Here is a 13,403-nt window from a genome sequence, read left to right as displayed (position 1 = left end):
CAGGAAAGGGCTGATGGACTGGCTTATCTGCCAGGAGCAGATCAGAAGTAGAAACTACCCAGCATTGAGCTGGGTCAGGATCTGGTAACCCTGAATAAGTTGTGTTTTGTGGAGTCTTTGCCAGGGCAGAATATTCTAAGTGAGCTGAAAAAACTTTTCTCTGCTGCCTCAGGCTGAAGTTTTCAAAACACCCCAGGGAGTTTATTCCTGTGGGGAATAGAGATTTGAAATTACCTAGTCCACCTCAGGAGTTTTCATGAGCTGTGAAATCCATTTGTCCTGACTTTTAGCAAGTCTGAGCATCACAGGCTCAGCATGTGGGGTCTGGGATCTGTATCTCCTCACACAGCTACAGGACATGAAAGGCAGCACTGACTACAGGACCCCATATATTTTAGTTACCTCAGAGCATCCCCAGCCTTTCTGAAGCCTGTACACTCACACAGCAAGTGCAAGTGGAAGGGGGTAAAGAAGAAACATGGAAAAAAATTATCAACCACTTCTAGGAGTTTCTGGTTGCCCATGAGCTCTGGCATATCTGTCCAAAACCCTTGACTCAGCAGACTGTCTCCAAATGGATCTTTTTTTAAAAAATATTTTACTCCCAGGGCAGGTCTTGCCCTCACAGAGGAGCAGAGGTGGATCTCTCCATGTGCCCAGGTTTTGGCCTGGAGAAGAGGCTGAGCCAAAGTGGGACCCAGTGGGGGTGGAAGAACCTGCGGGGGCTGTGGGAAGCTGGGATGAGCCTGCTGGGGGGGAAGGACCTTTCAGAAAAAGATGATATTTGAGCCATCTGCTCTGTTCTTCCTCCTCAGTCTACAGGAAGGAAAGCCTCCCAGTTAAATGAGCCGTGTGGTAATTAGCAGGAGTTAGCAGAGTTTATTAAAAATTAAGCAACCTACTCGAGAATCTGCAGGAAAAAAGCCTCTTTTGGCTCAAATACACTGAATTGCTGGTGGTGTTGCAATGCTGTGCCATTAACCAGGGACACAGGGATGGAAAGGGCAGGCTGCAAATTTGTGATGTGCAGCTGCTGGCTGTTGTACCTTTGCTCTCAGCATGGTTGGAGCCCCCAGTGGGGAGGTCACCCCTCCCCATGGTTTCCCCAGGCACTCATGCCCTGTGGGGCTGGGGAAGCTGTGACTTTGCTCATTTGTGCCTTCCCCATTCAGGGCAGGACAGGGCAGGAATGTGCCAAGCAGTTTCCCCAGCGTGGTTTCTCTGCACAGAAATCACTTCCCAGTGCAAGGAGAAAGGAGTTTTTGTGTGGCTGTTTTATTATGGGGAACATGGGGTGGGCTGGCAGGACACTCACAGCAGAGCGAGGGTCCCCACCAGCATCCTCACCAGGGGCTGGGTTTCTCCAAGTCCACCCTAAAGATGCAAACACTGGGAAGATAAAGTTGCAAGGAATCATATAATTGTTTGGGTTGGAAGGGATCTTAAATCTCACCTCATTCCAACCCTCTGCCATGGGGTGGGACACCTTCCACTAGGTCAGATTTCTAAAAGACCCATCCAGTCTGGCCTTGGACACTTCCAGATGTGGGGCATCCATAGATTCTCTAGGTTCCAGGCTCCAAGTGGGGTAGGAGCATCACCAAAGCTGGATTTTCTGACTCCTAGAAAGCTGGTGCCACCCACCCCCCGACAGGTCTTGGTGGGACCATGGACATGGGTGCAGGAAATGTGGGATGGGCTGTGAGGGTCTCTGCAGCAGCAGGATGCGAAGGCATCCCCCAACATTCCATGGCCCAGACAGCAGCCCCCTCTCCTCCAGCACACCCAGCAGGAGCAGAAGCTCCTCTGAGATGTGCAAAACAACGTGGCACAACAATCCCTGGCTGGTGCCTTCCCCCAGCCTGTGGAAGTGTTTGTCCCACCACCCACGGCAAGGTGTGCCTGGTGGGGGTTTATCTTAAGGAGCTTTGGCTCTAAATCCTTCCTCTGTCTGCACCGAGCTCCGCTTGGAACCCGGCCGAGTTTTGCACTTCGTCACCGAGGAGAAAGTCATTTAGTCCCTGTTGTTTGTGCTGTTCATCCTTCAAGTAATTTGCTGCAGACGTGACTGAACAGATTACCTCAACCTTCAGCCCAGCCCATAGAGCGGGAGCATCCACAGGTGTCTAATTGATCAAACACTACTGGTGCTCCCATTAAATAATAATAATGTAAAAAAAAATAATTTAAAATATGTCCAAGACAGCTGTTTTGCACAATAAGGCTCTGGTTTATTTTTTTAACAATGAAAATGTAATAAAAGTTAAATTAACGGTGTAAAATATGTAATGGTTGGGCTGTAATGGCTGCATATGAAATGCTGGGGTCTGTCACTTTCTCTCTTGCTCTTCCCCCCTCTCCCCCTTCTCCTTTTCCTCCTGAGGATTCAGTAATTTGCTCGTGATCATATAAAAGCAATGATGTTATGAATTTACTGAGGATCCTGCTGGCAGGGATATTATAAGTGAATTGTGCTGCATTTGCAGCTGATTAAAATCGAGATCAGCATTTTTCAAATTATCTTGGGAAAAGGCTGGGTGTAGGGCCCCCCCCTTTTGCTGTCATCTCCCTTTTGTGTGGAATGTAAACAATCAGGGCAATAATTTCTGTGGTGAAACGCAGCTTGTGATTTTCAGGAGCAGCTCTACGAACGCTTTTGCTGGAGAGCCTCAAAGTCCCTAATTGCTTCCAAACTGAGGATAGGGGGGTTATTTTTGTCATTCCTTACCTCTTTCCACCTCCCTTATTTTTGAGCAACCTCCCTTGAGTAACAAACTTTTAACTGTATTTATAATTGGCAAGCATTTTTAAAACAAATGCAAACCACAGTAGAAACCCTGATGGATAAACTGGGCTTGCAGGAGGCTGGATTTAGGAAGAATGCCATTAGGTGAGGAGGGAGGAAAGAGGTGCCTTTTAGAGAGCCACTGGTGTGCTTGGCAGTAGCACAAGTTGTGTTGGTGATTCCACAAGGCTCCTCGCAGCTCCCGTGAGTTTCAACTGGCCATAAAGAGGCAGAAGTCTGGTAAGGGCAGGGCTCATGTGCTGCCTTGATGATAATTCCCACTTTATCCCCTTGAGAGCGTGGGTTGATCTTCCCAGAGAGGCAGGATGTGAAGGGGGAGGCAGGCGAGGCCATGCCGTGGCTGCAGGGTGTGTGATGGCTCAGTGATTTGTCCTGTCTGATGTGATGCAGGCTCAGAAATCCCTCGGATCCCCTCCTGGCAGGAACAGGGCTGCAGCTCTTTGTGCACAGCCTGAGCAGCTCCTGGCCCAGGGACTGGCTCCTGGGGAGGGCTGTGTCCCCAAGGGCACAGACAGTGCCCTTGAGGGTCAAGGGTGATAAGAGATGGGCCTGGGTTCATCAGCAGTGACACCCGGCAGAGCCAGCAGTACGTGTGTGATGGTTCAGTGTGGCTGTCAACCCTGGGGTACACAGGATTCCATGTCAGACAGCCCAGCCTGCCATTTTTGTCCCCAGTAAGGGACCAAATACCTGGTTCCTGACACCACTGGAACCTACTTTTGCTGTGTGTGATGTGACCTCCACAGACCTCCCTCCTGCAGAATTCTCCTTGATTCTCTTTGGCTCTCTTGAAGGAGCACTCGCAGCTCTTAATTTCCCATCTGCTCTTTCCACCAACCAAGTACCTCCCCTGTAAACTCCAGACGAGACCCAAATGCAAATGCTCTCTTCCCAGGCTTCCTCATTCCTGCTCATCCATAATTTCCTTACACCTTTATTCCTTCAATCTGTTCCTTCCTCTTGGCTGTAACATTGTGTGATTCCCCAGGTGTCCGGTCCCGGGCTGCGTTGGGCTGGGACACATCAGCGGCAAGTACGCATCTCACCGCAGCGCCTCGGGGTGTCCTCTGGCAGCCCGCAGGCAGAAGGAAGGATCTCTCAACGGCTCCTCCTTCTCCTGGAAGTCCTTGAAGAATGAAGGCCCAACCTGCCCCACCCCAGGCTGTGACGGTTCTGGCCACGCCAACGGGAGCTTCCTCACTCACAGGAGGTAAATCCCGGGGTTCAAGTCAGTGTGAGTGTGATGGTTTTGCTGTGGACAAACTTAGCTGCCCCAGGATGCTGCTTGAGCAGCATTCAGCTCCTCATGCATGGCTCAAGAACTGGTGGTTTTGATGCTGAGCTCAGTCAGGCTGAAGCTTACTGAATAGAGAAAATGTGTGGTTGTTTTAATATTCACAGAATCACAGAATGGCTTGGGTTGGAAGGGACCTTAAAATTAATCTCATTCCAACCCCCTGCCACAGGCAGGGACACTTTCCTCAAGACCAGGTTGCTTCAAGCCCTGTCCAGCCTGGCCCTGAACACTTCCAGCAATGGGGCAGCCACAGCTTCTCTGGGCAACTCTGGCCTCGCTACCCTCACAGGGAAGAATTTCTTCCTAACCTCTCATCTAAATCTCTATTTGCATGCTGAAACAGAATTTGAGTACTACAAATAGGAGTTTGGTGCCCAAGACAACCAGACTCATCTCACCCTCCACACCTGGCACACCTCCTTTTTCAGGAAGCAATGTGTTTTTAATCTTTGCTTAAAGAAAATTGCTCCCACTTTATAAATGGGGCATTTTGTGGCATTATTCATAAAGCAATTTCCTCTGTACCATAAAAAGCTTTTAGAAGAACTGTCTCGCAGCTTGAATTCCACCAAATGGCACATGCTCTTATGTTGGGTACGTAAGCACCTATAAATACTGAGAGTTTATGAAACCCATTTTTACTTGTTTTTCAGTTTGTCAGGGTGTCCAAGAGCTACTTTTGCTGGCAAGAAAGGAAAACTCTCAGGGGATGAAATTCTCAACACAAAGTTCAAGACCAGCGATGGTAAGATTTTTCACTCCTTTGCCTTGCAGGAGCGTCAGGGTATTGAGCCCATAGATCTTTTCCTTTTTAGACTGGGGAGGTTTCAGCTGAAATCTGGGCACAGGTTTCAAGGACACCATGAACTTTGAGGACCCATTCCTTGTGTTTTCTGGGTGTTTGTGGTGGCACGGTACCTGTCTCACTCCTTGAGTCACACATTTTAAGGGAGCAATAATAAAGAAGGCAAAAGAAGTAATGCTGAAATTTAGATTTATTTTTTTTCATATATTCACTGGCATTTTTACAAATCCCTTGCAGTCATTCAGCAATTTTCACCTATTCAGGGCTTTTAATACTGAGATATTTCTGGATCTGGAATTTTGTTAGCAATGGCACTTTGCATTTCCAGGGCTATTACTGAGCATTCTGTGGTATTTCACAAGGTTCAAGCATTGAACTTGATAGTTTGGAACCTATAAATACCTGCACTCCTCTAGAAATATTGCTTTATTTTATGGACCTTGTAATTTCTCATCAAGACATGCATTAGTTTTTTAAATGGCATCATTCCAAACTCAGGACTGGAGAGAGTGACCTGACTGTTCAGGACAATCAACCTTGCCGGGTGTGGGGATGTGTTGGAGTCCAGCTGCTCTGCTGTCCTTTGCTTTTCCATTTACATATTGACCTGTTCAAGTATCATTGAACTGTGATAATAAAAATATTAATTATAAAAAAATAGGGGAAAAAAAATGGCAGGTGAGAGGTATGTCTGGTTTTGAGGCTGTAAAAGCCAAGGTAAGGACAGTGCAGGCAGGAAGGGCTCAGCAGAAAGTTCAACACTTTTGCTCTCCCCAAGAGCATTTGTTGACTGCCCATGACCTTCCCACCTGCAGTTCTGGAGAACGATGAGGAGATCAAGCAGCTGAACAAGGAGATCAGTGAGCTGAACGAGTCCAACTCGGAGATGGAAGCAGCCATGGTGAAACTCCAGTCCCAGGTTGGTGTCCTTGGCCATGCATTCAAGCCCAGGGGCGCAGGGTGTTAGGGGTACCCCTGCTGAGGGTTGGTAACCCTGCCGTGCTCCTTGCTCCACAGATCTCCACCATGGAGAAGAACCTGAAGAACATTGAGGAGGAAAACAAAATCATAGAGGAGCAAAATGAAGCCCTGTTCCTGGAGCTCTCAGGGTTGAGCCAGGCTCTCATCCAAAGTCTTGCCAATATCCGCCTTCCACACATGGTAAGAAACTTTGACAGTGCTCAGCTCAAGCTGATGTCATCGAGGCAGCTGTGCCAAACCCAGTTCACGATAAGGCTTTTTCACAATTAAAGACTGGGAGAATTTCTTTCCATACACCTATGTGTCCTTTATAAGATCACTACTTTTCCCTTATCTCTGAAGCTTGCATTATATCTCCCTTTTGTTGTCATTTTCTGCTGATCTCCCTTTTTATCTATTGTTCTGTCTCATTACATCTAGGAGCACTATCACAAAATAGGAAACTTTATCAAGGGCACCCAGTGCCTTTTAGGCTAAGACAGCACAAGCAGAGATCAGGAGGGATTGGATTTCAACGTCAGAAAGATCTTAGAGCTCCTATTATAATGCAGGTAGTTTCAATTGAGTTTTGAATAGCTGGCAGCTAAAGAATAGCATTCTTAAAGAGAGTGTATTTTGTTTAATTTAACAAGGTCTAACAGCCCACAGCATGTTACCATAGAGTTACTGAGAAATGAAAAGACTGCATTAAAATAGTAAAACCACAAAAGGCTATTAATTACCTTCTTTCTATTCCCAGGAATGTAATTACTGTTGTCAAAACCAGGTGTGTGGAGGTGGGGCTCGTGTTGTTGAGGAAGCTGTCCTCTTACAACTCATAAAGACCATTGCAATGATCAGAGGAATGAGCTTTTGATTTATTTTTTCTTCCATCCCTTTTTTTCCTTTTTCTTTTTTTTTTTTTGGGAATCCTTTTCATTGGGGTTTGTATTTAAATTCAGGCTGGTTGGAGAGAAGCCACCCTCCAGCAGAGCAGTTTTGGATAGTATTCACCCAGCTGCCTAACTGGCAGAAAACCACTCGCTGAGAGCTTTTTTGTCAAGTATTTGACACATAAAGGTCAAATAAACTGTTCAGCAAATATTTTTTCAAGGTTTCAGGCAACTCTAATTAAATGATGCCCATGAGACTTTTATGCTCATTTTACTCCTGTTCTTTTTCTTCCCTTTCCCTCTCTTTTTCCCCCCATTAAGCCCAAGTTAGATACCTGCAATGCCCCTTGAAAGCAGGAGCTGTGCTGCAGCAGAGCTGGGCTGGGCAGCTGTGAGCCCAAGGTGACCCAGCTTTGCCTTTGGTTTGCTTCGTGATGTTTCAGCAGACCTGTCGTCCTCCAGCCCTTCATTTCTATGCCTTAATTCAGCCTCCAGCCTGTCAGGCTGCCTGCACACACATAACCTGGTGCTGTTAACAGCCCCACAAGGCCAGTGCATAAAATTAAGGACCTGGTTAAGATCTGGCGGGATTAGGGCAGTGATGAGATTCCTTTAGATGCAGCACTGCACACGAAAGGGCTTTGACGTGGAGACCTTTGGCTGTCTGTACATACGGAGAATCATGGAATTGTTTGGGTCAGAAGGGACTTTAAAACTCACACTGTTCCAGCCCTCTGCCATGGGTTAGGACACCTTCCACTAGACCAGGTTTCTCCAAGCCTGGCCTTGAGCACTTTCAGGAATCCACAACTTCTCTGGTCACTGAAATACGCAGATGATTTATTACAAAGACTCAAAGACTCTCATTCTCTTCCTGTTCTCCCACTAACACTTTTATATTTGGCTTTTTTTTTTTTTTTTTTTTTTTTTTTTTTTTTTTTTTATGACTGCAGGAGCCAATTAGTGAGCAGAACTTTGATGCCTATGTGAACACTCTGACAGACATGTACACCAACCAGGAGTGCTACCAAAACCCAGAGAACAAGGACCTGCTGGAGAGCATCAAGCAAGCCGTCAAGGGCATCCAGGTGTAGTGCCGTGGGATGGAAGGCAGCAAGCAAACAGACTGTAAGATGGAACCTCCCCTCCAAGTATTCAGGTTTACAAGTTAGAAAACTTGTCTAATGAATGAAAAAAATGAAAAAAAAAAGGACCAAAATGTAACCAAGAGGCCATTTCTGAGACATGGAACTGATCAAACTCAATGTTCTCGTTTACTTAACTTTGGACCTTCTTGAGAAAAGTGGGAATTTTTCTACTTGGACCACAAGGTAGATCAGGATGGAAGGTTAAATTCTCCAGTAGGCTGTGGGGCTTGGTAGCAGGTGAAGAGCAGGCATCTTCCATGAGTTGTCTGCTCTTGCAGAATTGATCCAAGGGTTAAAATGGGTTACAAGAACAGGGTCTTGTCTGATCCAAGACTAGTGTATGACTGGCTTAAACCCTCATGTTGTCTATGGTCGTATGTCCAGATCACCTACTCACACATGAGTTATGTTCTGTGTTGCTACAAGTGCTGGAGCTGCAAGCTACCTGTAAATCTGAACCTGTGCTGGGCCTCCCAACCCCGAAGTGTTCAGATATCCACTGGGCATGGGAACTCTGAAGTATTATAAAGTAGCTTATTTTTATTTTCTGAAAGAAATCCGAAGAGCAGTTCTGGATCTCCAGTGGAAAGCGCAATGGAAAAAAGGTTCTCAGGGAAGCTTTTGGAGTTTGCAACTACAGTATTCCTTTGTCTGTCTTAAATATGAGAGTAGCTATTATGAATAGGCCAATTCCAGATATTTCAAACAGAAGAATTTCTTTAATGTGTCATGGTCCGGTGTATATGATTTTTTGGAAATCTGTTTGATGACAGTTCTGGTTCTTTTCATTATTGTGATCATCCCTACAGTGGCGCAGTACTGCCAGTCCAGAGATCATACATCAATGCCAGAGAAGGGTTGAGATTCTGATGAACAAAGCAAAACAAATCAAATCAAAAAAAAAAAAAAGCAAAAACCAACAAAAAGAGAGATGTTAATTGATGGCCAGCAAAGTGCTTACGTACCGTGAACCAGGAGTTGATTCCTTACATGTATCCACAGGGCAATGAGGATGGTTTGGTTTGGTGTTCTAGGATTTGCGTGAAATCACAGCGCGATCGCCATTCTACAACACGAAAAAAAATAAAAAAAAAAGAAAAGGAAAAAAAAAAAGAGCATTCAGGTATTGGGAATTTTTCCAAAGAAGCAGTTATAAACAGCTGGGCACACGCAGCCCTCTGTGCACTTAGAGGACAACTCTTTGAATGTCTTTGGGGTGATGCTCTGCAGCACTGCTCCATGGCCAGAGCCGGCTGTCACCCCACGGGGCTGCTCCTCACGTTTGCTCCTATCTGGAGCTCGCTTCCTTCTCCAAACACTTCAGTGGGGCAAACCCCCCCGAGGGACCCTGGTGTGGGAGCATCCCACATCCCATATCCTGTATCACTCCCGTGGGGCAGGCAGAGCTGGGGAGGATCTTGTTGACCCCAACAAAAGGCAAGAGTGTGGTGTCATTTCGAGCCAAATCCTGCAGATATTTAGGGTATAATTCCCAATTTGGAGAAGTCAATGGAAAGTCCCAGTGGCTACCATGGCCACTGGATCTGGCCTGGAAGCCCATGAGTGTCTTGATTGGAGTTGTTCCCTGTGTTAAGTTCCATAGGGCAGCTGGCCTGGGTGGGCTTGCTCCCACACTTAAGTGTTTGCAGGATCAGACTCCACGAGTTCACTTATTTTAGAACCCATTCCAAGTGCAAAAATACAAAAAAAAAAGTGAAAAAAAAAAGTATAAAATTTGAGGTGTTAAAAACACAATGTTCTTAACATGTAAATAGAGTCCAAATTAATTGTGACTGCAATTCAGTTAGTATTTAAAAGTAGAGAAATTGCACTTACTGGAAGAAAGAGAAGAAAAAAAAAGTAGTTAGTTTAATTATCCTGTAAATTATTTAATTTTGGCAAGATGTATGTAATTTATATTTACAACACCTTATGTTAACTTTTTGCTATTTATTTAACTTTTTTATTTATTAATTTTATACTTATTTTAAACTGGACACTGCACCATAGAAATGAAGATAAAAGAAGCAAAAAAAAGTTAAAAATTAAAACTTTTGACCATAAATAAGATATTCCAAAAAAAAAAGAAAAAAAGAAAAAACCCCTATCTACAACTTCTACTTGTAATTTTGATGCAACCAAGTTATTTTTTATATATTTTGTTATTTATTCTTTTAATGATGGGAATTTTTTTAAAGATATTTTATAACTGAGACATTTTGATAATTTTTTGGTTTGTTTTTTTGTGGGGGCAGGGGCACTTGGGGAAGAGAGACTTTTTCAGTTTTTCTTTTCTTTTTCATTCGTATTGTTTCAGGCACTGATAACAGGAAATAAAAATTCTGTATTTATTATTTATTTAATATTTAAGTCGGGAAAAAAAATGAACTGTGCTCTTGTTGTATATTTATTTTGTCGTTTGTGTGTTGGTTATGTGATGACTGAGTACTTGTTTATGTGAAGGAATACTGTTAATATTTAAATAATAAAGAGTCACATTGAAAGTTATAGCAGGCTACATGTTATTCTGTGAAAACGAATACTGTGATCTACTTTCCTCAGGAAATGTATTTTGCAGACAGAACTTCCTTATGTACTGGCAGGGTTATTTCATAATAAAACCCAGTTCTGTTTGTGACTTTAGTTCCTATGGTCTTTCTTCGAGCTGCTGCGAATGTGTCCCCACTGGGCTTTGTCCTTGTCTTGCACCATGGCTTGGGGGTGGTCAGCGTGGCCCTGCTGACCTGAAGTTCTAGCCAGGGACTGTGCACTTCCCACCTGGCTCTTCCCACCTCCTGAGCTAGGAGATTTCAGGGGAATTTAGGTTTGGTACCTCTGAAGGCTTTGGAGAACAAGGAGCTGCCACCATCCAGTCAAGTAGGTGCTTAAAATCCCACCAGTGCTGTGATGGGAATCAGAAGTCCCAGGAAGGCTGGAGGCAGAATTCCTCTGGGCAGGACTTGCCCCCTGAACCCCCAGTGCTCCACATGCCCACACCTCTATTGTGGAGACAGGCTGAGAGAACTGGGGGTGTTCAGCCTGGAGAAGAGAAGAGGCTCTTACACTGTCTGAAGGACATCCAAGAGTTAGAGAGGGACCTGGGGCAAGGGCGTGGAGTGACAGGACAAGGGGGATTGGATTCACACTGACAGAGAGCAGGGCTAGGTGGGATATGGGGAAGGAATTCTGCCCTGTGAGGATGGTGAGGCCCTGGCACAGGGTGCCCAGAGCAGATGTGGCTGCCCCATCCCTGGAAGTGTTCAAGGCCAGGTTGGGCAGGGCTTGGAACAACCTGGGATAGTGGAAGCTGTCCCTGCCCATGGCAGGGGGTTGGAATGAGATGGTCCTTAAAGTCTCTTTCAATCCAAACCATTCTAGGATTTCATGATCTTGTGGTTTTGTTCTCCCACAGGTGGTGTGTGAGCAGAGGCGATGCCTTCAGAAGCAGTACAGGAGATGCCAGCACTGGGATTCAACAAAGAGATGGACACTTTTCCCTCCTGGATTTCCAAAAAAAACTTCAAAACCTGATTTTTGTCAACAAGATTTGCTCAGTTGCATCAGCCCGACTGTGATGTTCACAGATTGCCCTCCTGGAAGAACAGAACCTTTTCTCTGGTAAGTGTTCATGTTTTGAAGCTGTGGCAATGAAGAGAATTTTTCACTGATCACTGTGTTGGAGACATAATTTTTAAAGTTGGCAAAATTCAGTTTTGCTCTGCTGTAGCAGAGGTGAAATAAGGTAAACCACGTTAAGGCCATTTGGAGCTGAGTAAATTGGATCAAATGGGAATTTCAGGCAGGTTCATCACCAATAAATTCAATTGTCTGATTAACTGAACTGAACTCCTCTGTCTGTCTCTGCACAGAAGCACAAGCACTGCTGGGTTACAGCAGAAGGAGGTGGCCCTACCAGGCACAAAAGTGAAGGGGCAGAGTAAAACACAGCCAAAAAGGCAAGAACTGTAGCCAGAAAAATGTAGAGAAAAGTTTGGGTAGAAGGAAGATTTCCTAAAGCCTTTTCTTGAGCGTGTACATGACCATGGGTGTTCACTGGAAGTTTTTTCTGCCTTCATTTTCTGCCTGCAAGATGTCCAGGTGCAGAACAACTGGCAGAAGCTTAGGACAGGCTTAGCACCCCTTAGCCGGTGGTCCCTGAGAATAAACACCCCCAGGAACGAGGAACTGGAGATGAAGCCCAGATTGCCCAGGAGCCCCAAGAATAAAGTCGCTTTGAGGCTTTGCTGGACTTAACTTGGAGTTGAAGGGATTTTGTCCTTTTCTCACAGGAGGAAAAACAGTCGGACTCATGTTCACCTCACCAGCTGGCACGTTGTTTTCCTGAAGGGCACATAATTGTTTTATGGGGGTTTCGCTCGACTTTGCAGCGCCGAGCAGTTCCTTGTGCCAATATTTGATTATGATGATCGAGCTAATAGATGTGCTCGCCTGTCCTTCCTTAACGAATTGGCTGAGCTGGATAATAGAGCGCTCAGATTTGTGCTAAATTGCAGCTCGGGGAGCCATCACTGGGAGATGTTATCTTCTCGGAACTGGCATCCTTTATCGCAGGGAAGGGAATTGAATTGGTTTAAGACGGTGCACTGTCAGTTTATAGGTGTGCTTAGGAGAGCTCTTAAGCCTCTTCCAACAGGGCGTAGGGTGAGAGCAGAATGTCAGAGTGGGCCTTAGGCATCAAGGATGCCAGGGGAAAGATACTTGTCAGCATACGGTTGTCTCTAAACACATCGATAAACCATTGACTAACGAGAGTCATTTGGCCTCACTGATGCCGCTGTTAATTGTTAAAAGCTGCTAATGACCCATTCCTCCAGTGGTACCTTCCACTTGTCAGCATTGACCTAATCTCTCCCAGAGCGGCTTCCAGCCACTGCTGTCAGCTGTAAGAAGAAAGAGGGGGGTCTTTCCCAGCTGGTTTTTGTTCCCCTTGTTCCACAGCTCCTCTAAGCGGAGGCTCGAACCACTCACCCTGCTTGCACAACCAAGGGGTCCTGAAAAACGCACAGCTGGGTGGTCAGGAAGGGGTTGCCTTGCTTCCATCTGGCTACTGGGGAGAGAAAGCAACTTTGCTCTTCAGAGATGTCATTTAGCATCAAATTCACCCACCTTGGGCCGCAGAAAGACAATGCAGAGGCTGGGGAGCAATGGGATGGGCTGGAGATGACACTGCAGCCAATAGAGCTGGAAATTGCTCCAACAGCTTGGTTGGATTCAAAGGTTCTGACCTTGTTAGCACACTCAATTCTCCTACACTTGTATGAGGAGGTATATCCTGAAACGACCTCCTGCTTTGTACAGAAGGGCTCGTGGGATGGAGGCTTTGGAAAGCATGAGGATTCCTCAGACAAATAGCTCTTGTTATTCCAGCAGCCTCCATCCACATCTCTCAGTGGGATGAATAAACCAGCAACTCTTGTGAAAGCGGTAGTATCTGTTTTAAAGACATTTCGACCCTATCAAAAACGAAGTATAA

General features: G+C 45.6%; 1 protein-coding gene across 4 annotated transcripts in view; it reads left to right on the top strand.

Annotated features, from left to right (window-relative positions):
- The window catches only part of MYT1 (myelin transcription factor 1), a 61,775-nt gene extending 53,790 nt beyond the window's left edge, over nucleotides 1–7,985 (top strand). For 3 of the 4 annotated variants that reach the window (XM_086853242.1, XM_086853241.1, XM_086853239.1), the window contains exons 19-23: nucleotides 3,795–4,016; nucleotides 4,757–4,848; nucleotides 5,724–5,827; nucleotides 5,926–6,069; nucleotides 7,715–7,942. In XM_086853242.1, the coding sequence (XP_086709368.1) occupies nucleotides 3,795–4,016; nucleotides 4,757–4,848; nucleotides 5,724–5,827; nucleotides 5,926–6,069; nucleotides 7,715–7,855 (703 nt within the window). In that variant the 3' untranslated portion in view covers nucleotides 7,856–7,942. Of the gene's footprint in view, nucleotides 1–3,794; nucleotides 4,017–4,756; nucleotides 4,849–5,723; nucleotides 5,828–5,925; nucleotides 6,070–7,714 lie in introns of all 4 variants that reach the window. The other variant, XM_086853240.1, reaches the window with a different exon arrangement.
- Nucleotides 7,986–13,403: the final 5,418 nt, after the last annotated feature.

This window comes from Cyanistes caeruleus, chromosome 16 (genome assembly GCF_971803275.1).
Source record: "Cyanistes caeruleus chromosome 16, bCyaCae1.hap1.1, whole genome shotgun sequence".
NCBI lineage: Eukaryota > Metazoa > Chordata > Aves > Passeriformes > Paridae > Cyanistes > Cyanistes caeruleus.
Note: the sequence above shows the minus strand (reverse complement) of the source record. Positions and strands in the feature narration are given on the sequence as shown.